At 52.8% G+C, this 21,923-nt stretch overlaps 1 protein-coding gene and 1 long non-coding RNA gene across 3 annotated transcripts in view; one reads left to right on the top strand and one right to left on the bottom strand.

The window, feature by feature from the left end:
- Nucleotides 1–21,923, bottom strand: part of MEGF6 (multiple EGF like domains 6) — a 73,411-nt gene that overhangs the window by 3,803 nt on the left and 47,685 nt on the right. For both annotated transcript variants that reach the window (XM_084495125.1, XM_084495126.1), the window contains 23 exons: nt 19,012–19,137; nt 18,291–18,413; nt 17,787–17,909; nt 15,762–15,899; nt 14,666–14,788; nt 13,777–13,899; nt 12,534–12,701; nt 12,206–12,337; nt 11,398–11,526; nt 10,147–10,275; nt 9,843–9,977; nt 9,434–9,568; nt 6,714–6,839; nt 5,467–5,598; nt 5,238–5,366; nt 4,839–4,970; nt 4,417–4,545; nt 4,187–4,315; nt 2,686–2,814; nt 1,930–2,058; nt 1,686–1,811; nt 678–806; nt 297–425 (listed from right to left, as the gene is read on the bottom strand). In XM_084495125.1, the coding sequence (XP_084351251.1) occupies nt 297–425; nt 678–806; nt 1,686–1,811; nt 1,930–2,058; nt 2,686–2,814; nt 4,187–4,315; nt 4,417–4,545; nt 4,839–4,970; nt 5,238–5,366; nt 5,467–5,598; nt 6,714–6,839; nt 9,434–9,568; nt 9,843–9,977; nt 10,147–10,275; nt 11,398–11,526; nt 12,206–12,337; nt 12,534–12,701; nt 13,777–13,899; nt 14,666–14,788; nt 15,762–15,899; nt 17,787–17,909; nt 18,291–18,413; nt 19,012–19,137 (3,003 nt within the window). The remainder of the gene's footprint in view (nt 1–296; nt 426–677; nt 807–1,685; nt 1,812–1,929; nt 2,059–2,685; nt 2,815–4,186; nt 4,316–4,416; nt 4,546–4,838; nt 4,971–5,237; nt 5,367–5,466; nt 5,599–6,713; nt 6,840–9,433; nt 9,569–9,842; nt 9,978–10,146; nt 10,276–11,397; nt 11,527–12,205; nt 12,338–12,533; nt 12,702–13,776; nt 13,900–14,665; nt 14,789–15,761; nt 15,900–17,786; nt 17,910–18,290; nt 18,414–19,011; nt 19,138–21,923) is intronic.
- On the top strand, nt 13,895–21,119 carry LOC311422253. Its single transcript, XR_014685243.1, has 2 exons — nt 13,895–14,254; nt 20,025–21,119. It is a non-coding gene; the product is annotated as an uncharacterized lncRNA (long non-coding RNA).

The raw sequence follows: 21,923 nt of genomic DNA, 5'->3' as shown, positions 1-21,923 counted from the left end.
CCGTCTCTTCCAGACTTGCTTGTACCCACAGGAGCCCATTTTAACACTGATTTGTCACTAATCCTCTGGACAAATACATGGCTCTGATTTCCCGCTTGGCTCCTTGTGCTTCGCTAAGATTCAGTGGGCACGCGCCCAGCTGCCAAAATGGGAGTTGCTCTTTGGCAAAGCTCACTGGTGGTGTGTTTTTTTTTTTTCTTTCTTTTTTTTTTTTTTTCTCTTTTTAATTATTTTAAGTATCAATTGCACGACCCGTCATGCTCCCCAAACCCATCAAAAGTTTGCTCCCTTCCTACGTTTCTCGCATGCAGCTCCCGTGAATCCCGGCGGGCAGGCACAGCGCCCGCTGACGTGGTCGCAGGGCGCTCCCGGGGGGCAGGCGCAGCGGCCGGCGCAGCTCTTCCCGAAGGACCCAGGCAGGCAGGCTGCGGGGACACAGGGGGGTGCCAGGCTCACAACTGGACCTCGAGTTAATGCCTGGAAGCGTCAGCTCAGAGGCCCCAGTGCAAAATTGAATTAAAGGTTTAGTGTGCTGCAGTGCCGGCCTGCTGAGAAACGCCCGAGACGATTTCCTCCTAAATAAAGGAGTCGGGATGCTGTGTGCTGATGGGGATGGAGCTCCCCTCCGTGCCAGGAGCTGGGGTTGTTGTGGGAGCCCTGGGCGATGCCGCTCTCACCTTTCTCGCAGCGCCGGCCCCTCCAGCCGCGGGGACAGTCACAAGCACCCGTGATGTGATGGCACGGCACCGCGTCCCCACAGTCACAGCGCTCCTCGCAGCGGGCCCCGAACAGCCCCTCCGGACAAGCTTAGGGATGCAAACACAGGAGAGACGGCAAGTCAGGCACCAGGGGACAGAGAGGGGCATCAGCCAGGAGGATGCACCCAGGGAAGGGAAATCTTGAGCAAAGCAAACTGTTTTTTGTGCACTCTTATGCCTAAACCAACGTGAAAAGTCTCTTTTTAACCATGCCAAATGTTTGGGAAGTGTTACGGCTGGCACTGTTTGGGGACGGTTGGGTGCCAGCCATACGCTGTCAGTCACAGCTGTGATCATTTGGGTTTGCTGCTGCTCCTGTGAGGACCCAAAGCAGCTGCAGAACAGCGCATCTGCAGTACCAGCGCCATCCAGAAGTCAGCACTGCAGGTGCAAAAATCTGCGCACTCGGTTTTCACTTCTTTTTCATGAATGAATGCAAAAAAAAAAAAAAAAAAAAGAAAATCAGCAATGTCAAAACTGGCTGCTTGTCCCTGCACGGGCTGAGTTTGCAGAGGTGGCTGTGGGGAGCGGGGCTGCACAGCACACAGCAGGCATTTGCACAGTCATGTGTTTTGAAATGTGGCTGATTAGGAGGGCAAAGAGAGGATTTGAGCTTCTTTTTTAGAAATCACATAATTGCGGATGGGCTTTCTTTATTCATTTTTATCTGAAAGAAAACCTAGAAGTCTGACTGGGGGGGGAGCTCGGTGCCCACTCCAAATGATGGCACCCTCCCAAGTTATGGCACCCACCTCAAACCCCAACACTTACCCCAAAACCCCGACACCCACACCAAAACCCCAACATTCCCCTCTCAAGCCCTCTGGGGCATGCAGAACCCCAGCCCTCAGGTCTACCCCTCGCAGTCCCCTGGTTCCCAGCCCCTCACCGCAGCCCCCCGGCGCTCCCCCTGCAGCCCCCACTCACGGCTCTCGCAGGCGGTGCCGGTCCATCCAGCAGGGCAGAGGCAGTGCCCGCGGTGGTCGCAGATCCCCCCGTGCTGGCAGGCGCAGCGCTGCCCGCAGCCGGCCCCGTGCCGCCCCTCGGCGCAGGCTGGGAGAGAGCACAGAGCAGAGCCGTCACCCCACACACGTTGTCCCTTCAACGCCAGCCCCAAGGGGACCGGCTGGTGGTGGAACCCATCCCTTGGTGCTGCTGGCTGTGTCCTTACCCAGCTCGCAGGCCAGCCCCGTCCAGCCCGCGGGGCAGGCGCAGTGCCCCGTGGCGGGGTCGCACATCCCCCCGTTCTGGCACAGGCAGCGCTCGAGGCAGCGCGTCCCGTAGAAACCCTGCGGGCATGCTGAGGGGAAACCAAGGCAAAACCCAAGTCAGAAAACAGCCCTGACTGCACGCCAAGGGCAAACCCCAGCCTTCCGAGTGGTAGGTGGGCATGAAATGAAGCTGCTGCTGCTTGCCATGAACTGGGAATTGAGCTAGTGGCACCCTGAGGCTGCCTAGCTCCCCACGTGAAGCCATTTGGTATTTTAACCTGCTCAGGTTGGAGACATCACAGGGCCTAAGTGGAAACGGGACTGAAAAACCCCCAAACCTGAAGCCAAACCCCAAGCACACCCTTCTTCCCCCAAACTAGCTCAGGTGGTGCTGAGCTCATCTTCCAGACCTTGATAGTGCTGGTACTTGGCAGCAAAACTCCATTTAAACACACGAATAGCTGCTCTCACGCACAATTTCACTGAGCCCTGCCTGAAGGCATTGCTGACAGGGCGCTGTTCGGGGCACATTGGGTGAGGGCGACCTCTTGGCTTCTGTCTTGTGACAGCATCGCTAAGGTTATGGTCTTGCAATCTTGCCTCATCTGTCTCTATTTTTTTGTAGCTGCTACTCCACTGAAAGCTCCAGCTCATGCAGAGAAATGGCACTTTTATCACCCGCGGGCAGGGCGGGGAGGTGGCTGTGGGAGCGTTACCTTGCTGGCACGTGGGGCCCGTCCACCCGGCCGCGCACAGGCAGCGGCCGCTGACGTGGTCGCAGGTGGCGTTGTTGGAGCAGCGGCACGGCTGGCTGCAGTCCTCGCCGTACCTGTCCTCCTGGCACGCTTCGGGGGATCAGAAGTAGGCACAAGAGTTAACACCGGTGTGAATTATGGCATCAAGGCTCCTACTAATGGTCATTTGCGGGAAGAACTGGAGACTGGACTGACCAAAGTGGGTGGTGGCTGCTTTGGGCCGCTCGTGGGGCTGGGTTTTATGGTGTTACACAGAGAAATAACGTGTGTGGGTGACATTAAAACACGTGGGCACTGTGGTTATCCTTAATGTTTATCTGCTAGGGAACCATTCTGCCAGGTGCCTGAGCCCTCACTATGTTCATGACGTGCTCAGCCCCCCAAACAGGGGACGTCTGCCAAAAGAGCCCCCCCGAGGATCTGCTTCAGGTAAACCCAGGTCCAAAGCATCCTTGAATTGTTTTAGTCTGCAAAGCCTGGATAAAGAGTGTGTAAGAACAGAGCCCCTTCAGAGATTTTTGGCATCCCCTCCCTGAGTCCCAGTGGATGTGGCACAGGACATCGCCTGTCCTGGCACGGGGATCTCTGGGTGCACGTGAAAACTGCTGCAGGAGTGACAAGGGCTCGGCCAGCATCTCAGTGCCTCTCTCGGGGCCTGGGATAATGCGGAGTTATGTAGGGCACGGGATGGTTCGGGGCACGCTCTCCATTTGGCAGGGCTATTCTTAGCACAAAAACACAATCGGAAGGACACGAACTAGAACATGCCTCCGAGAGGGAAGCCAGCAGGGCGGCGGGGGGCTGCTGTGTCTGCTGACAATCTCCTTCCTCCCTTGCAGAAAGATTTAAATGTGGTTCTTCATGCCCTGAGCACAAGCGACTGTGTTTATTCTTCACGCCTGATGCCAGAGAAACAGCAAAGCTGCGTGCATCCCACAAAAAAAAAAAAAAAAAAAAAAGTGTCCACTTTATTTTCTGTTTTTATTTTTGTGTTTCCCTCTCATGTTTGGGTCATCAGTGCCAACACTTCATGAAAAAAAATTGCAGAATATTCCGTGCAGTGGGAATTTCTTCCAGGGTGTTTACCTTTGGTTGTGTACTTTTGTCAGCAGTTTCAACTAAACACATGCAGATAGGAAATGCGTGTGCACAAGCACACACGCACACACGTATTTGTAGCTGAGGCCACGCACACTGCGGGCTGCACAGCTCCAGGCTCCTCTCTGACACTGCTCTGGGTGAGGAGCAAAGCCAGTTCCTACTGACAGACACCCTGAACCTAATGTTTGGGAGCTGCATTGCTGAATTTATGGTTTTTGGTCCAAATACTTCTGAGCCACACAGAATTGACTTCCACACAGAGACTTGACCCTATGCTCACTGTGCTCTAGCAGCACAGGGGATGGCCAGGGCTCCATGTATGGGGCCATGGGGACACCTCCTGTGGCCATGGGACACTTACTATGGCCGCAACGGGGACCGGTCCAGCCGGGAGGGCAGTGGCACTGCCCCGTGACGTGGTCACAGCTGGCTCCGTTCAGGCATTCGCAGGCTTCCCGGCACTCGATGCCGTAAAATCCATCTGGGCAGGCTGTGGAAGACACAAGAGAAAAGTCCCAGGAGGTCTCCATGCAAGGGACCGGGGGCTGTGGGAGCCTCCAGCAGCTCGCAGCCCCCAGGGCGGGTACGTACGGTGCTCGCAGAAGGTTCCCCGCCAGCCCGAGCTGCACGTGCACGCCCCGCTGACGTGGTCGCACGCAGCCCCGTGCTCGCACTGACACCGGTGCCGGCAGCTGGCCCCGAACCACCCTTCTGGGCACCCTAGGAGGCAAAAGCAAATGGCATTGATGAGCCCAGGAGCTGTGCTGAGCAGGGAGCTCAGGCTGGGAATGGGACAACAGGATCTGGCCACTGCTTTTCTCTAATCAGGGGGCTCCACGCTGCTCCTCACAGCCGTGTACCCACGGCACCCAGCCACCCACCAGCACAGCACCACGGAGAGCCATGAGGACTGCCCTTCTGCACCCAAACACCTCCCGCAGTGCCCACCCTACACCTCCCCAAAGCCCCCAAACCCATGCCCTGTGCCCCAGCAGCTCGCTGGCTGCACTCACGCTCCTCGCAGCGGACACCGGTGTACCCGGCATCGCAGGCGCAGCGCCCCGTCACCGCGTCGCAGCTCCCGTCGCTGCCGCTGCAGTTGCAGGCGTTGGCGCAGCCGGGGCCCCAGCGACCCCCGTCACAGGCTGCAACAGGAGGAGCACGGCCTCAGCACCAGCCCTCGTGCAGCCCCTCGGTGGGGAAGGGCATGGGAACAGCTCTTCTTCCCCCTCGGGGTTTTATCCCGTTGCTTAAAAGAGAAGGCAGCAGGGCTAATAAAGGGCTAACGGGGCTGTGGGTCTGCAGCAGACACTGAGGGGACTGAGGGAGTGATGCTGCACGAGTGTGGGATTGCCGTGATTGATCCTTGGTGTTTTCTACAAGTGATGAGTGGTGAGCAGAGGGCACCGTACCTCTCTGGCAGTCGTGGCCCGTCCAGCCGGGCGCGCAGCTGCAGGTCCCCGTCACAGGATGGCAATGTCCCTCGTTCCCGCAGCTGCAGCTCAGCTGGCAGGCAGGGCCGTACCAGCCGGGCGGACACACTGCCAAGGCAGAGACACGAACCGCAAACCTGCTGTGAGCCTGGGGCACGGCACATGCTGCCACCCCCCCGGCACTCAGCACCGTGAGCCCGGCACTCACCGTCCTGGCAGCGGCTGCCAGTGAAGCCCGGAGGACACACGCACGCTCCCGTGGCGGGGTCACAGCTGCCGTTGTTGGCACACTCGGGACACAGCTCCTGGCAGCCGAGGCCCCAGTGGCCTTCGGGGCAGGCTGCAGCAGAGGCAGAGGGAGCACGGGCGGCTCAGCACCTGCACCAAGCAGTGCAGGCAGGGCGAGAGCTGCCAGCGGGAGGCAGGAGCCGTGCTGGCTTCCTCCACCCAGCAGCACAACAGGACCACGGCGTGGTCCAAGCACCCCAAGGGCACGCCAGGAGAGGTGCTGCTAACCAAAGGGCTGCAAAGCCCCAGGGCAGGGGGCTGGGACCTACAGCAGAGGGGTAGGGGTGGAACGCATGGTTTCTTGTGCACGGCAGTGGGTTCCCTGTCTTGTTTGTACCCAGGCTTTATGCAACGCTCATGCTTTGGTTTGGGAGCACATGGCTAGGAGTAAGGACAACACTGTCCCGTTTGTGTTATAAACAGCACGGGAGTCCTCAGCAAGTGCTGGTCTGACCTCACACCAGGGTTCTCGTGTCAATTTTTGGATTCACATCTACTGCTGGGGAGCCACCACTGCTCCTTGCTAGGCAATGGTGTTTCTGGCCAAGCGCCCTCAGAGCCGCTGTCACGCTGCTCGCGCTTCCAAGAGCCGCCTTCAGCTGCGCAGGAGACTCAAACTGCTACAGACTGATAAAGGCAGGGCAGGACGCCTCGTCTGAGTGCTGCGGGGCCTGGAGTCAGCTCAGGCTGCATGGTGAGCGCCGTGCACACGTGCTTTCGCTGCTCAGTCGAGCTATTACGAGCAGGACATCCATACAGGACTAATAACTTCCAGCTGCTGTAATGCTACATGAGAGCATAGAAGCTTTTAATTTAAGATTCTCTCGTTTTCCAGCAGTTGAAGGATAATTTGGTGAAGGCAATTAAAAAATCCACAACTGTAAAGAGAGATTCCTTGCCTATGTTAAGGACTGCAATAACTGAAAATATCTCTGTCATTTTTATTGCACTTTGTTTGCTTTGTTGGAGCTGCCTTCAGCTCCAACAACAGAGCTAAGCTGAGGCTATTGTTCAAGACTTAGCATCAAAAGTTGCATTTTTTCTAAATTTCCATGGCGATGGTCCTAATCGCATTAGATGTTTTCAAAATGAATTTTACCAGAAGAAAACCAACAGCCCTACACCTGAGCCCTGGGCTCAGCGCCTTGCCTCCTGTCGCCTCCTCACCTTGGGCACAGTCGTGTCCCGTCCAGCCCGCCGAGCACATGCACTCCCCGGTGGCACGGTCGCAGGGCGCCCCGCTGCAGGAGCAGAGCAGCAGGCAGCCAGCTCCAAACCTGCCCTCTGGACACTCTGCATTGGAAACAGGAGTGGGAGAACCGCGGGTTACCGAGGTGTGGTTGTGGAGGGAACATTCACAGGCAGCCAGCAGCCAGAAGCTCTGGGTGCTGCGAGAGATCCGCTCCCCGGTGCCTGACCGAGGCCCTGCCAAGCAGCCTGGCACAGCGGGTACACTGGTGCAAAGCAGTAAAGAAGGAGCATCCTCACCCAAGGGAGGAGTAAGCGCTTTTCCTTCTTGCTGCTGCCAGTGCTAGAGAGATGCTGCTGGCAGGAGAAAGCTCTGTTTGCTCTCTGCCCAGTGATGCAGTCAGCAGCTAAACGCACGCAGGCTGAGGGTCTCAGGCCCAGAGATGCTGCAAACCTAGCTGAGCCCCCCCAGGCACTCCATGCTTGCAGTCCTTTTCGCTTTCTGAAGCCAATGTTTCAAAAGGTTCTGGCAGATACAAATGCACCAGCATTCATAATTAATGGAGGAAAAAGCACACTAGCTTGTAGATTTCAAGTGACACAGTGGAGTTTTTGTTATTCCTGCTCTGTGCTAATTGATGGCAGATGTTTGTCTTCACCCTTTAATCATTTCCAGATCCGAACAACAGCCAAAAGCCTACTATTTCTATACAAATATTTGTGTTATTTCCTGTGACTCCCCCCTACAGGCTCAAGCTCCTTTCTTATTCTTTTTAAAAATATCCCTGGCCGAATGCGCCGAGCCCTGGCTGGCTGCGACTGCACGGGCACCGAGCGTCCCGCCACGTGGAGGACCTGGACCAGGGGCTTCCCAGGCTGCTGCAGGGCCACCAGCATCTCCCCTCCTTCATCTGGCCGTGCTCTGCAGAGGGAAAGCCTGTCTATGGAAGGGGTGACGTTAATGGTCAGAAAATGAGATCTAGAGGAGGATTCACCTGCAGCACCATCGCTGTGCCTGCTCTGTGTTACGCATCAGGCCCTGCAGCAACGCCAACGAGCCCAGAAGAAGGAGGACCAAGACCAACCCTGCCTTCACCAGGGCCAAGCTCCCCCATTCCTCAGGACGAGGACGTCAGGGAGGGAGAGCAGACTGCAGGCATGCGGCTTAGCAAGAGAAACAGTTCACTGTCATTTGGTTTGAACAAAGAACAGAGAACCAAGACTGATATTACCACAAGTAAAACTTGTTTTGTTTCCTCGGAACTGCTCATGACGATCTGCAGCTTTTGCTTGGACCAGCAGAACAGCTATGTTCTATCATTTATGGTGTTGTGCAAGATAATCACATGCTGGTAACTTAATTAGGCTAATAGTTATAATTTCTGGGTTGGGTGTGGATGGAATGTTTGGGCAAATCTCACTGCAGAAACTCCTGGGATGCTCGGATCAAAACTCAAATGCTGAACACCAGCTCCTGGGTGCAGCGAGTCTTCTCGGAGTGCAGCACGTCAGACGCTGCAGAAGCCCAGCTTTGCACGTTTTTGGTTGGCTCCCACCAGCTGAAGTGTGACTGAGAAGGAAGGAACCTCACGAGATGGGAGCACGGTTTTCAGTGGCTGCTCAGCTCCGAGGCTGGCACAAGCCATTATTTTCCAGGAACTGTGTTCGTGCTTTGTAATCATCACCTCAACTTTCACACCAATGACTCATTGCCTTGAGGTACACTCAGACACCTTTACAGGAAGAACATCAAGCTCTCTGACAGCCCACCTATCTCCGAGGATCTTAAAAATCTGCTCCCTCCGTGCTATACTGCATGCCTGGAGCTGTGTAGTTCAGTTATCACAATGCCAACTGGCCTTTATGTGATGAGCAGAGAGCTGCTCCGGAGGGTACATATAGAGGCAGAAGTTTAAATCCTAATGTGAATGAAGAATAAAATTTTCTTTCACACTTGCAGATCAAATAGAACTTCAATACAGGATAGCGAACAGAACGGAAAATATGATACTGTTCTCCTGGGGATTGATTGCCAGAAAGCAAAAAGACATCAAAGGGAGGAAAAAAAAGATAGCTAGATAACTATCACCTTCATCTGCAAAAGCAGAGATGCCCAAGTGGCAGGATAAAGTGAGACCTTGTTCTTTTCTGAATAAGGATCATTATGCCTGAGAATTCCCTTTTCCCTGCTCTTCAGAGATCACAGGGTTTTCATAAAGACCTGCGAGTGGCAGCTCTTGTGTCATCTGAAGCCATTTCAAATTTCCACTCACTAGAGCTGGGCTAGGAGGTCCGTGCGGAAATGTGCAAGCCCTTTCATGTTGTTTTGCAAAGGAACAGTTTGTGTGTGGGAGGAACACTGGGGGTACACGGCTCCTCGAGAGCGTGCAGGCTGGGGAACCTCAGAGCGCTCCAGCAAGAAGCAGAAGCTTGGGACACGGGTGGAGTGAGAGATGAAACCCCTCCAGCTGTGCCTCTGGAAGGCAGAAAGCCTTCGGAGAAGGAAGGAAGAAGAAAGCAGGAGCTAAGCACTGGGTCCCAGTGGCAGTGTCCGTGTGTCATGGCACAGCAGCGACCACCTGAAGTCAGGAGAGCATCGCTCATCCAGCAGCAGGACCTCTGTGCTCCTCTGAGCATCATCACACAAAAAACAATCTTACATTTGCCTTGCAGGGCCCCTGCTCTTCGCGTGGCCTTACCTTGGTCGCAGTTGTCCCCGTGGTAGCCCTGGGGACACTCCTTCCGGCACTCTCCAGTGATGTGGTCACAGGGCACTTCTGGGGAGCAGCCGCATTTCTTCCTGCAGCCATCTCCGTAGTAGCCAGGGTCACATTCTGTTATCACGGACAGTGAAAAGGGCTGGTATTAGAGACAGGGAGAGGCAGCAGCACCCTGCCGAGCCAGCAGCTGGGCACAGCTCCAGCACCTGCTTTTACTGCCAGAATCACTTCCCTCCGATAACAACTTTTGCTCCTAATCGAAGCAAGAAGAGGCAAAAAGGTTCTAGGAGGATGGAAAGCGAGCTGAGCTTTTTCCCAAAGAAATCAGGGGAAAAGAGGCTGTGGGAGGAGGGAGGGGGATGGCAGTGAGCGCTCCTGGACAACTCACCCTTCTCGCACCGCGTGCCGTGGTAGCCAGGCTTGCATCGGCAGGAGCCGTCCCTCTTGTCACAGTCCTGCGTGTTCTGCTGCACACACTGGCACTCCTCGGAGCAGCCGGGGCCGAACGCCCACTTGGGGCAAGCTGGGTGGGGAGGAGGACAGGAAAGCAAGTGACCCAGGAGGCCAAATATCACAGACAGGGGACAGAAACATTGCCACCACCCAGCACTGACCCTTCCAGGGATGGAACCTAAACGGGCTGCAATCTGAGAATAATACTCATCTCATAAGGAAGGTGTGGACACGCATACCTAGGTGGCAGTACCGCCCGTACAAGCCAGGATCGCACAGACAGGCGCCGTAAATCCGATGGCAACGACCGCGGTTGGCACAGTTGCACTTTTTCCTGCATTGTTTCCCAAAAAATCCTTTAGGGCACCCTGGTGATAAATAAAGAGAGATTTTCCGGGAGGATGAGGAAATGTGGGTCTGTCACTTTATGTCCATCACAAAAAAAAACACATCGCAAAACCAGAGCCGTGTGCCGTCAGCAATGAACTAAGTAAAGTGTGCAGCGAGGGTGGAACTGCTTTCTGACCAGAACGTGCTTGTGTCCCTGTGCAACAGGTAATGATAAGAGCGATCAGATTCCCTGCATCACCTCCAAATTGAGTCTGTCCCTGTGGCATTGCAGCCTGTCTTTCTCGCCTGCCCTTCTGCAGCCACCTGCGGTGTCCCCAGGGCACCCATGGGTGCTGAGCCGTGCTGCAGGGCTCCAGGGAGACAGCTCCACCGTATGTGAACAAATAAACCATGAGGCTGTTCCTATCGATAAGCAACAGCGGTGTTTGCACTGCTAAGGGAATAGAGGGATTGCTCTTTCTCTTTCATGCTGAAGATCCTAATATTAGAAGCAGATGGCAGACGCTCCGTGTCAGCAGAAAGCTGCAGCCAGCGTCTGGCCAGGCAGCACAAGCCTTCCCCTGTGGCTGCAGCGTCAGGCTGAGGAGCAGCAAGTGGGACATCACATCACTTCTTCGCTGCTGGTGTTAACCTTACCTGCCTGGTTTTTCCCTGTATGCCTCAATCACCAGATTATAGAGAGAAGAGGTCTGGGTACCTCCAGCATTCATTTATAGTCTGCCTCAGTCTCCTCCTTCAATAATAGTTTCCATATGCTCTGAACCTTTTGTCTGCAGCCACTTTGTCTGAATCCCTTATTGTCTCACTGCTTCTGTGTTTTTAGACGGTGCTCCCAAGATTTTAATGCTTTGGGAGAGAGAAACACCGAGCAGGGATGGAGCAGGGGATGGAGCAGGGATGCATCGGGGTCCCTCAAGCACTGGGATGATCCAACGATGCTTTCAGCCAGCGGCTCCAAAGGGACCCACACAAGGCTCTGTGGAAACCCTCCCGAGGCCCCAGAGATGCCCAGCAGGAACATCTGATGGCAGCAGGGATGCCTGGTCACCCGCTCACCAAATCCCACCAAAGGCCCTACTGACACGTGGAGAAAAGGACGCGCAGAGCCCCGCTGTCCCCCCCTCTGCCCGGGCTCTTACCGTCCTCGCAGCGGGGCCCGGCCACGCCGGGCGGGCAGCGGCAGGCGCCCGTGCTGGGCTCGCAGGTGCCCCCGTTCTGGCAGCGGCAGGCCTGGCTGCAGCTCCTCCCGAAAGTGCCGGCCGGGCAGGCTGGGGATGGATGGCAGAGGTCAGCGGGACGTGGGGCTGCTCCCGCACCGCCAGAGCAGGGCAGCAAGGGGCTGCGGGCTGGCAGGCGGGGAGCAGGCGCAGCTGTTTGTGGCAACAAGTGTTTTTGCCTTCTTGGGGCTAAAGAGCTAAGAGCAAATGAACTGATGACGTTGGATTTTCATAACTTCGATTCCTTACTTTGGTTGCAGATATAACCTACCAACAGGCTTTATCTGGGCCACTAGAAAAGCAGGTTAATTCTTTCTCAAGCACAAGAAGGCTTGCACTTGTGGCAGAAGTTTATGGGAAGAGACACTAAAAGGGTTCTCATTAATACTGTAAATATTTTCTTGGTCTCAGAGAATGCAAAGCCTAATACAGTGGCGGTAGGTTTACATGCAGCCTGACACTAACTCAGATTTAACACCAAATATGTATGTTTGCAGGTCTGACGCACAGAGAAAAATGCCCTAGGGTCTCTTTGGGAATGAGAAGAGGGAAACTGGGCATTTCTGCTGGCTTTGCCAAGATAAACGCAGCAAATAAAAGCAAGAGAAGCAAAGGGCTACAGTGCTACATCTGACCAAGTGGAGGTTGGCGCATTCTCCTCTTTCTTGCCCGGATTTTGGCAGGCAGGGCTGGCAGTGCAGCCGGCCTGCCCCGCTGCAGCACCACTCACTCTGGTTGCAGAGCAGCCCGCTCCAGCCGGCCGGGCAGTCGCAGCCGGTCCCCTCGGCATTGCACGTGCCCCCGTTCTGGCAGTCCTCACACGTCAGGCTGCAGTCGGGGCCGAAGGTGTTCTCCAGGCAGACTGCAACAGGAGGAGCCGTGGTGAGACACCGTCCCCAGGGCTGCTCCAGCAACTCGGGGAGTTTGGGCATTAACCCCAACGTTACAGCCCCCAGCAAAGCTAACAGCATCTGGGGGGGGTCTGTGTGCACAGAAAGGGTACCTGATGCATGCTGCCAGTGTGCCTGGCACGCATGGTTAATTGGTTAAATGCCCACCAAATTTTTCTGAAAGTGTGTGCTCTCCTCTTGCTTCCATCTCTTCGTCCTCTTCTTCATAGTCCTCGTTAAAGAGCTGGGTGAATTCATCCCGCAGGATTGCGACGTGAGGGATCGGGCGGATAACGGGGTGCTGAGCATCCAGAGCTTCCACTGGGTCATCTATGGCTAGGGAAGCAGTCATGGAGATTACAAAATCAAGGGTTGGAAAAAAAAAAGAACTCATCTGAGGGGCAGATAACAGGGCAGACCCTGTGTGATAAGACAGGGGAACCAGAAACATCTGTATGGGGTTGGTGCAGCTGATTTGGTGTGCTATGCTCTGCCGATCTCTACATTGACACCTTTAAAATAAGAATCTGTTTCTTTCAAATTTTTGCAGCTTGTTTCCTTGTTTTGGCTAGAACATGGCACAGCCGACCAAGTGAGAAACTTTGCTCCTAGCCTGGATGGGCAGCTCGGGCTGCCCAGGTAACTGGGACCACCGCCGCTCCATCGCCTTTGCCCTGCAGGTTTTCTGGCCAGAGCCACACAGCTTCCTTGTGTTTTCAGATAATTCAACCTTTCTCTAGAAAATTTAACAAGTCTGCCCATCTAACAAACCTGAGCAATGCATTTCAGCTTGGTGCTCCTTTAAGAATGAGTACGTGTCAGCTACAATACCAGCTCCCTTCCTTTGCAGGGCAACAAGGGTTAAAAGTCATGCAATCAAGGTAAGCACAGGCACTTGGAGCAGGACTGGCTCAGCTATAAAAGTGGGCAGGGCACGGCAGGGCAGGGCTGGCACTCTGCTGGGGTGGGGAGGCATGGGGTGCTGCTCCTCTGGGTGCAGGCATCACAAACTGCCAGGAACAGGGAGCTGGGCAGTGCCTGGGGGTCATTTGGAGAAGAGGATGGGTGCTGGGTGCCCTGCTGAGTGAACTGGATGGCAGTGTGCTTGGGGGTGTGATAAGGAGGCCACCACTTGGAGAAAATCCTGTTTATTATAGGGAAAAACTGTAGATGTGAGTGACTGTGAAAAGGGTTTGGTCCTTTGGTTAGTGTGGGGTCAGGACTGCAGGCTACAATAAATGTACCAAAATCCCTAGGCTTGTTAGAAAAGCTGTGTGTGACACTGCTGAAACAAGCATGGTGCTGCCAGGGGAGCCTTCTGCTGCTGCTAATGAGTGCTGTGAGTGCCTGCATGTGTGGGTCCTGTGCCTGGAGGGGTTGGGGTGCTGGCAGCCTGACATGCAGCACTTACAGATGCAGCCCCTTCGGTCTTCGTCCAGTTTGTATCCGATCTGGCAGCTGCACTGGAAAGACCCGAGCTGGTTCTGGCACGTGTGCTCACACCCGCCGTTGTGTGAGGAGCACTCGTCCACGTCTAGAAAACAAGGGGGTTGCTGCATGTTTGCAGAGCAGTGAGCAGGCTGCGTGAAGCCAGCTGACCCCAAATGTTAAGGGAGGCTACCAAGTGAGCAGGGAGCCCCAGGCTTCTGAATATCGAGCACTAAGCTTTACTTCTCTGGCTAGTTGTGTAGAAGCAAGTGGGTAACCTTGGTTTCCACCTGTGGAGTGTTACTGGAGAGCTTTGCTAAGGAAAAAAATCATTAGGAAGACATAAAAGTCCCAAATTCTTTCTGCTGAGAAGGCTGCTCATCAGAGCCAACAGGACGCCAACAGGACAACTGGGTTGAGCTGGAAGAAACTGGCAGAGACGCCTGGCTGTTCACAAGCAGGTAGGACAACCTCTTCTCTTTATTATAAGATTGCATTCATCACTGAGTTAACTGGGTTTTAGACAGATGCTTGTTCTTGCCTGTATCTCTTCTGTGGTAAAAATTATGGTCAGTGTTGGCTCCAATATTGCACAGACTAATTTCTGTGAATTGCTGATGCAGTCAGACTTGGGAAACTCTCAGAGATGCCAATTTGACTTCAAAGGGGGTTGAAAAAGCCCCATGGCTACCCCGCAGCTGTGCTGGCCTGGTGTGGGGGTTAATTAGTGGAGTAGCCTTAACTCCTGCTGAGGTGAGGAGGCTGACAGGACAGAAACAAACCAGATCCCCTGCTGTGCATGCACCTCACCGTGCAGCGTTGAGGTGTGCAGCGCTGTCCCCGTGCTCGCAGGGCCCCACACCTCTGCTTACCTTCACAGGCACAGCCATCGGTGCTGAGCCGGTACCCGGCATGGCAGGCACACTCGTAGCCTCCCGGGTAGTTGTAGCAGTCCTGGTGACAGCAGTGAGATCCGCTGTCACACTCATTGATATCTAAATGAAAAGCAAAGGGTGCTGGGTGTTAGCATACGCCCAGCTCTGTAGTGCTGACAGCAATTGTTAAAATCGCTCCGTGACTAGTTCTGGTGGATTTTTGCTGAGCTGTCACAGGCTGAGCTAGGATTCGTGCTTTCTTCTTGAAATCAGTGAGCTTTGTGCTAACAGCCCCCTTCACAATGTGCTCCCTGGCCAAGGGGGCTCCTGAGGCCCAGCGGGAAGCTACCACGGCTGGCAGCCTGAGGTGGTTCTGTGCTTGCCAAGGGGGTGGTTCCAGCCTCAGCAGGAACTGGCATTTGTTTTCCAATTTGTCCTTTTACAAGCATGATATGCAGAAAGCTGGGAGCTGCATGCTTCCTCCCAGCTGCACAGGAATGTGCCCCAGTCAGGCACTGGTGCAGGAGAGGTCTGGCTGGTGAGCACTGCAGTGAGTTTTGGGCTTGGTTATTTTCCCACAAGGGAAATAGTAATGCTCAGAGTAATGCAGCGTCGGGTGTATGCATCTGCTTCATGACACTTAGAGCTCAAGGTGGGTTTCACCCTAAGCCTCTCCTCTAACACAAGCTGTGTAAGTGATGGGGCTGAGCTATGCTAGTGCCTTGCTCACATCGCTCACTCAGAAATTACACTGCTCACTTTGAGATAACAGGCCAGACAATGCACTTCATACATCACCCCTTCTAGATGTAGGGTTACAGGTATCTGAGATGTGAGCCTCTGCATCTGCCAACACCTTCCTAGGTCTGTTCTAGCAGGAAAAGCTGATTAGCTCTGAGGTCAACAGACACCATCCCGGTAGGTCTTAGTGAACCTCTTCAAGCTGAGCAGCATCTCATCTCCTTTTACTTGACATCTGTTTCTAGCCTTGTTAATCTGCTTGTTTTGTATATACATATAGCATCTGATCTGTGGGGATCCTCGTTACTTGAGACATCTGTAAAAACAAAGTGTGACATTTCCCTTGCCTTACCAGTGCACGTCTTCTGGTCCTCCTCAAGCTGATAGCCGAAGTTACAGGTACAGACAGGGCCAGAGCTGGTGTGGTGGCATGCATGGGAACAGCCACCATTGCTGGCTTCACAGCTGTTCACAATCTCCATTTCTATCCCTGCAAGACATGCACACTGGTTAGGATCTTGCAGTGTTTGGTGTATGTTGGGTGATGCCTTCCAGCAGGCACCCACATGGAGCTTCACATCTTCTCGAGCCCCTTGCATGTGCCTTTTTGTGCTCAAAGCCCTGCTGAGGCCAACGAGCTGCAGCAGGGAAAGGATGAAAATAGCTCTGCACAGAGGCCACCTCTGGGTTGGGAAGCCCAAATAACAGAAATAAATGGACAGATCCCAGGCAACGCCCCGTGTGGCCTCTGCAGGCTTGACTTGTGGGGCAGGCTCTGGACAGGCCCTGAGATGAAGCAGACTGCAGACAAAGCTGCTCCCATTCCTGTCAAGCTGCAGGATGTGCTGCCAACCCAAAGTTGGCTCAGCCTTCCCTGTACAGAGCTGTTCTGATGCCAGCTAGGAATGGGAGCAGCAGAATGCAGCAACTGCAGAAACCTCCAGATGCCTGCAGCTATAGAAGCTAGCTGGGGACATGTCAGAAATGGCAGGCGCAAACATCAACAGCAGCCACGTATCTCAGCTTGGCAAAGCTTATGTAAACTCCGTAGTCTGGTTAATGAAGCCTTCTTAGACTAAAAGGAACTCATACCATGGAACTTTGATTCAGCCCTGAACCTCAGGAAAAGTTTCTGCCTACAAGAACATTTTTGGTGCACTCAGGCCGAAGAAGGATGAAAGAAGGGGAGCTTGATTGTTCCCCAGTGGGTCTGTGCATGTCGAAAATAAAAGTTGTCCCGTAGTGGAAAGTTTATCTTTCAGATTTCACAACATGAATTTATTCCTTCTGTTTTCCCCTTTCTTAGTGATGCATACTAAATACCAAAGCCAGACCTTTGCACAGGAGATACTAAAAACTGTGGGGGTGGGGGAACATTGCTCATACAATAGGGCTACGTAATGCTGTTGCTAAAGGAGAGGTATTGCCAAGGCTTATGGCAGTCTCAACTGTCCTTTTCCTTCTGGAGCAGCAGAATGTGAGTGGGGCTTGTTTTTCTGCTGCCCAAAGTGACCCTCTAGGGCTAGCATCACCTACCTGGAAAGCCAAGGCTTGAGCAGCAGTAACTATTAGGCTTTGGGTCACCTGTGGACCAGTTGGCTGAGGGCACCAAGGGTAATTGTCCCTGCTGGGACACTCGATGCTAGGTGAAAGAAGTAGCTAAAATTTGTTAGGCATAGACCTGGCTTTCTAATCCAATACTCGATGCCTTCCAAGACCCATTTCTGGTTTGCAAAGCCCTACCTTCCCACTCCCCCAAAAGCACAGTGCTGTGGCAGGCTCCTGGTGAGAGCTGTGGCCACCGCACAGGTGGAGCATCACGGCTTCCAGTGATGCTGGCTGCCTGCGCTGGGACAGCCACGGAGGCTTTCATCTGTGAGAGCTGCTAGTGCTACATGCTGATAGCTTCACTTCAGACCCTGCTGATGTGTATTAGCTGAGCAAAGACATATGCGCAATCTGGCTCATTCTTACACAAAGCTGTTTATTTCCTTTCCTGATGGTAGCAGATGTGATCACATCATTAGCTCAATTCCTTCTTCAGTTACACATCTGCAGCTGACCAAACTCATCCAATGAGGTCCCTAAGAGCAGGACTTAGCCTTTTTGGAGCCAAATGGCCTCAAATAAATTCCCTAAACTAGTGAAATTGGCTTCATTGTAACTTTAAAGATTAGAAGTTCTTACCTTGGTGGAAGAAGTGAACAGCCCCAAACCTGCTGGTGAAGGTGGCTGTGACTCAGTCCCACCAGCTCACAGAAAATGATGCACAAACAGTGCCAGCTGCAGGTTTCACCTCTTTCTGCCCTTTTCCAACCTACAGAAGCAAACCCACCTCCCTCCCCACCTGACGAGGGGGACTGCAGGCAGTACTCACGGTAGCATTGCTTGCCATCTGCCCCCAGCTCGTAGCCCGGGCTGCAGGTGCATTTGAAGGAGCCGCGGGTGTTGAGGCACTGGTGAGCACACATGGCCAGGCCTGTCAGGCACTCGTTCACATCTGCAAGGGATAAGCAATTAGGAAAAGCAGGTAGTGTGGGAAATGTTCCTTCAAAATAACAAGTGTTTACTGTCTTTGATTTTTTTCAGTAATTTCTTGCACCCTAAATCCTTCACTGGGGCCCAGACCAACACCGTTAAGGGTTCAGAACTACTGTGAGGCTTCCAGGAAAATCCAATCAAGTGAAACTCAGGTGTTGGGCCCCATCGTCTATCAGGGCTCCTGGGCAGACCCCAACCAAACCTCTTCATGCTGCCCCTCTGGGAGACTCAAGCTTTACTCCATTAAATTCATGAGCTGGCATTTGCTGAGGCTGAGCACTACTTTAAACAGTGAGAAAGTTGGTTTTTCTCTACAAAAGCTCTGCTGTGGGGTGCTTACCTTCACAGGCCTTGCCATCGGGTGCCAGGCTGTAGCCGGGGTGGCACTCGCAGCGCGCGGCCCCACGGTGGTTGTGGCACTGGTGCATGCAGCCCCCGTTCCTGTCAGCACACGGGTTCCTCACTAGAGGTCCAAGAGAAGAAGCAGGCTTATTTCAGACCAGTCCTACTATTATTGGCATTACACTTATGGGAAAACAAAGCATCAAGCACTTATGGATAGCAAAATAGTGTGAAACCCATGGAAGACTGTTCTCCACCATGACATAAAATCTGCTGGTGTTCGCTGCTTGGAGCAGCCCAAAAGTTAGTCTGACTGCAACCTCGGTGGGCTTCCAGCTCCTAAGAATCTCCTGCTGATGGTGGAACAGCATAAAAGCCCACCAGGTTTGGCTATGGCTGACAGATGGCTGCTTCTGCAGATTTATGGTGATTTATGGCCAGACACTCTTCCAGCAAACCAAGGGCTGGAAAAGATCAAATGCAGCCATGTGCTACAGGTGAGGGCAGAACCTATAATGGCTGTGGGGCTGTGTGGCCATGAATTTAGTAGGTGGAAAGGGGAGAAGATCCTGTCCTACTGTGACACGCTGCTGTCTTCCACCTCTCAGAAGTGTGTGCCCTGATACCATTTCACGTATCATGACCATGCTGTCTGTGCCTCCACCCTGCCCACGAGAACAGCCCATGAGAGGGGTGCCCAGGGTGCCACGGGGACTCACGGGCACAGCGCTTGCCGTCCTCCCTCAGCTGGTAATTGCGGCGGCACCGGCACTGGTGCTGGGTCAGCGTCACCTGCACGCAGTCGTGCTCGCAGCCGCCGTTGTTCAGGGAGCAGGAGTTCACCACTGCGGGGAAAAGGACATGAAATTCATCGGGAAATGCTGTGTCGCCCGGCAAGGTTCTTTTCAGAGGGTAAAGCAAAGCTCACACGTTTATGAAGAGCACCACAAATGAGAATTTAAAACCAGGGACATGTCCAAACTCTGTTAAATGAAAAGTTCACGGCAAATTTGTGAAGTGTGCTAATTGTGAGTGTTACTATATTACTGCTGAAATCCTCACAGGTTTGCTCAGACAGGGCAGGTGTGATGCCACAGCTAGTTCCACTTAATTACTGCTCAGAGAGCTGCACTCAGGCATATTCAGATTTTCTTGTAACAAAATAACACAGAAAATTAAGTTTCTGGCTTCAAGCCATGCAAAAGACACCAATTACCCAGGGCAAGGCCAAGCAGGCACCATCAGCTCTGGGAGCATTCAAGGAAAAGTGTTTTCAGGTGCATCCTGCACATCCGTGCTTTGATCTGGTGTAATGCTGCCCAGCTCGGTGCTTTGGCTACGGGACCTCTGCAGGAAAGTCAAGCTGGCTGTGCTCGCCCACATCACAGGAGACTGATGCTGAGCCACCTCCTGAGCCAGGGCTCAGAGATGTGCTGGCAGGAAATGTGATTTCCCAGTAAGTGCAGGCGGGACTGGGAATTGGGATTCCTGCCTGCTGCTCCTGGCCGTGCCACAGCATTTCTGTGTGGCCTTGCGCAAGGCGCTCTCCTGCCCAAAGGATTTCAGACAACCAGAAAACAGAAGGTTTTGCCTAGGTTACAGCAGAAAACAGATCTTATGACCAAAGATGTGGACTGCTTTTTTTTTTTTTTTTTTTCCTCATTATTATTATTTACAGCTTATTATGATTAGTTAGCTTTAAAATAGCATTTCTCCTGCTCTGCTTTTACAGGCCAGGACTGCTCTGCAGAACGAGCACCAAGGCTGTGATGTCTGGCTGGAGATGTCAGGGGCATCTGGCTGCAGATGGAGGGGCACAAGTGGTGGCCCCCTGTAATTCTGACTCGTTCTTCACACTGCAGAAGGAACCAACATGCTGACTTCAAGAAATGCTGTAAGGAAGCTAAAAACCCCTCTAAGGAAGGCCATGTCTCTGCAGACCAACTTCAGGTAGTGGCAGCTCTTGCACGGCTCAGAGCAGGCAGCGTGTGTCTGCCAGCAACTCTCATTGCAAGGACTGGCTCCTGCAGAAGAGCTCATGAACAGACGGGACCAGGGCCAAAGGAACATGTTCACGGGGGAAAAAAGCAGCCAAGAGATTAAATGAGATGTCAGTCTCCTGCTTTTATTACTTGTTGGTCAAATACTTGCAGCCTTTTCCCTCTGCTATCAAAAATCCTCTCTGGACCTGAATTTAAATAGCAGGAAAACAGATTTTTCAGCTTGCTCAGTGCCTTGCATTTACCCTCTTGTTTTACCTGAGCCTTTTAGCCAATTACAGAGTTTAAAAGAGTATATTCTCTAGATAAAGTACCAAAAGTAATTTCATTAAGCCTCTCCTGCATATTACTGAAAACCAAATATTTGGCAGGGTATACAAGAAGGGAAAAAAGGCAAAACTGTGTAGTCATTTTTTCTGCAAACGCTTCCCATGCAAAAAAATATGCCTTGACTCAGAGCTGAGAGCTCTCTGATTTTACAAAGTGAACTTCCCTTCGTATGCCTCTAATTAACTAAACAACATTTTGGAGAATAAAAATGACTTAATAGGGTCAGAGTATTGCCATACACAATGTACGGCTGGAGCAAGAACTATCGGTTTGTGTTAGCTTTGCTGACATTGTTTCCTTTAATCCATTTGGAAGGAAACAACAGAAGTAGTTGACGTTACTGGAAAGTTATGGGTCAGACTTAGAGTGCTTCAGCAGAGATGGGTGGTCATTTAAGATATTCTGATATATTAAAGTGTCTAATAATGCACATGCAGAAACACATAAATAATGTGTTATTGGAGTGCTTTTTTTTAAATAATGAAAAAGTAAAACAATGCTAGAGCCTGCCAAAACATTCCTTCTTATGGGAAAAAAAACTTGGCCAATCCATAACAAGCCAACACATCTCACATCTAAAATAACCTCCCAGTATGCAGTTATTCTATGAATGTGCAATCTCAGTAACTGCCCTCTTCACATACCTCTCTGAAAGACAAGTTTTTAGAGTGGAAAAACCCAAAGTTCAGATTTTTCATTACACAATTTAAGCAGACAGAGGATGCCAACAGAAATTCTGTAAGGTTCGGTAAAGCAGGTTTTCCAAAAAGGCAACTTCTACACAAAAGAAATCAGACTTTCCCTGGGCTGCCTTTACCACGTGCTGAGGCATGACGCCCATGCAGTACCACGGGGTAGCTGCTTAGGTGGAGCCTTGCGGTGGCAAAAAGTGTAAAATGCCCCAAATGACAGGAAACATCAAGCTCTCCCCGTGCATGAGATGGCAACATTTGGCCACCACCAGCAACTTGGGCAGGACAAGAACTGAAGGGACCTGCACTCCTGTCCCAAGTCCACCCGTGTGCCAGAAGCACTGAACATGGGGCTCGACCAACACTGTCTGCAGCCCAAGAAAAGACATGAAAGACATGAAAGGTGAAGTGGTGAGAACACAGGGGTCTTGCAGAGCTTTTTGTGTCCCTTTGCGTTTCTTTCTGTGTAGGTTATTTGCTAGCAAATTTACTCTTGGAGCCTAATAACCCCATCTGAGCCTCACGATTCTGCGACTGCACATGATGAGTAAGAGCCCTCGTGCTCCGTGTGCCTCAGCCACCACGGGTACATTCCAGACCACGACGACT

The sequence above is a fragment of the Aythya ferina genome (genome assembly GCF_964211825.1).
Source record: "Aythya ferina genome assembly, chromosome: 21".
NCBI lineage: Eukaryota > Metazoa > Chordata > Aves > Anseriformes > Anatidae > Aythya > Aythya ferina.
The sequence above is the reverse complement of the archived record's forward strand: the minus strand, read 5'-3'. Positions and strand labels throughout refer to the sequence as shown.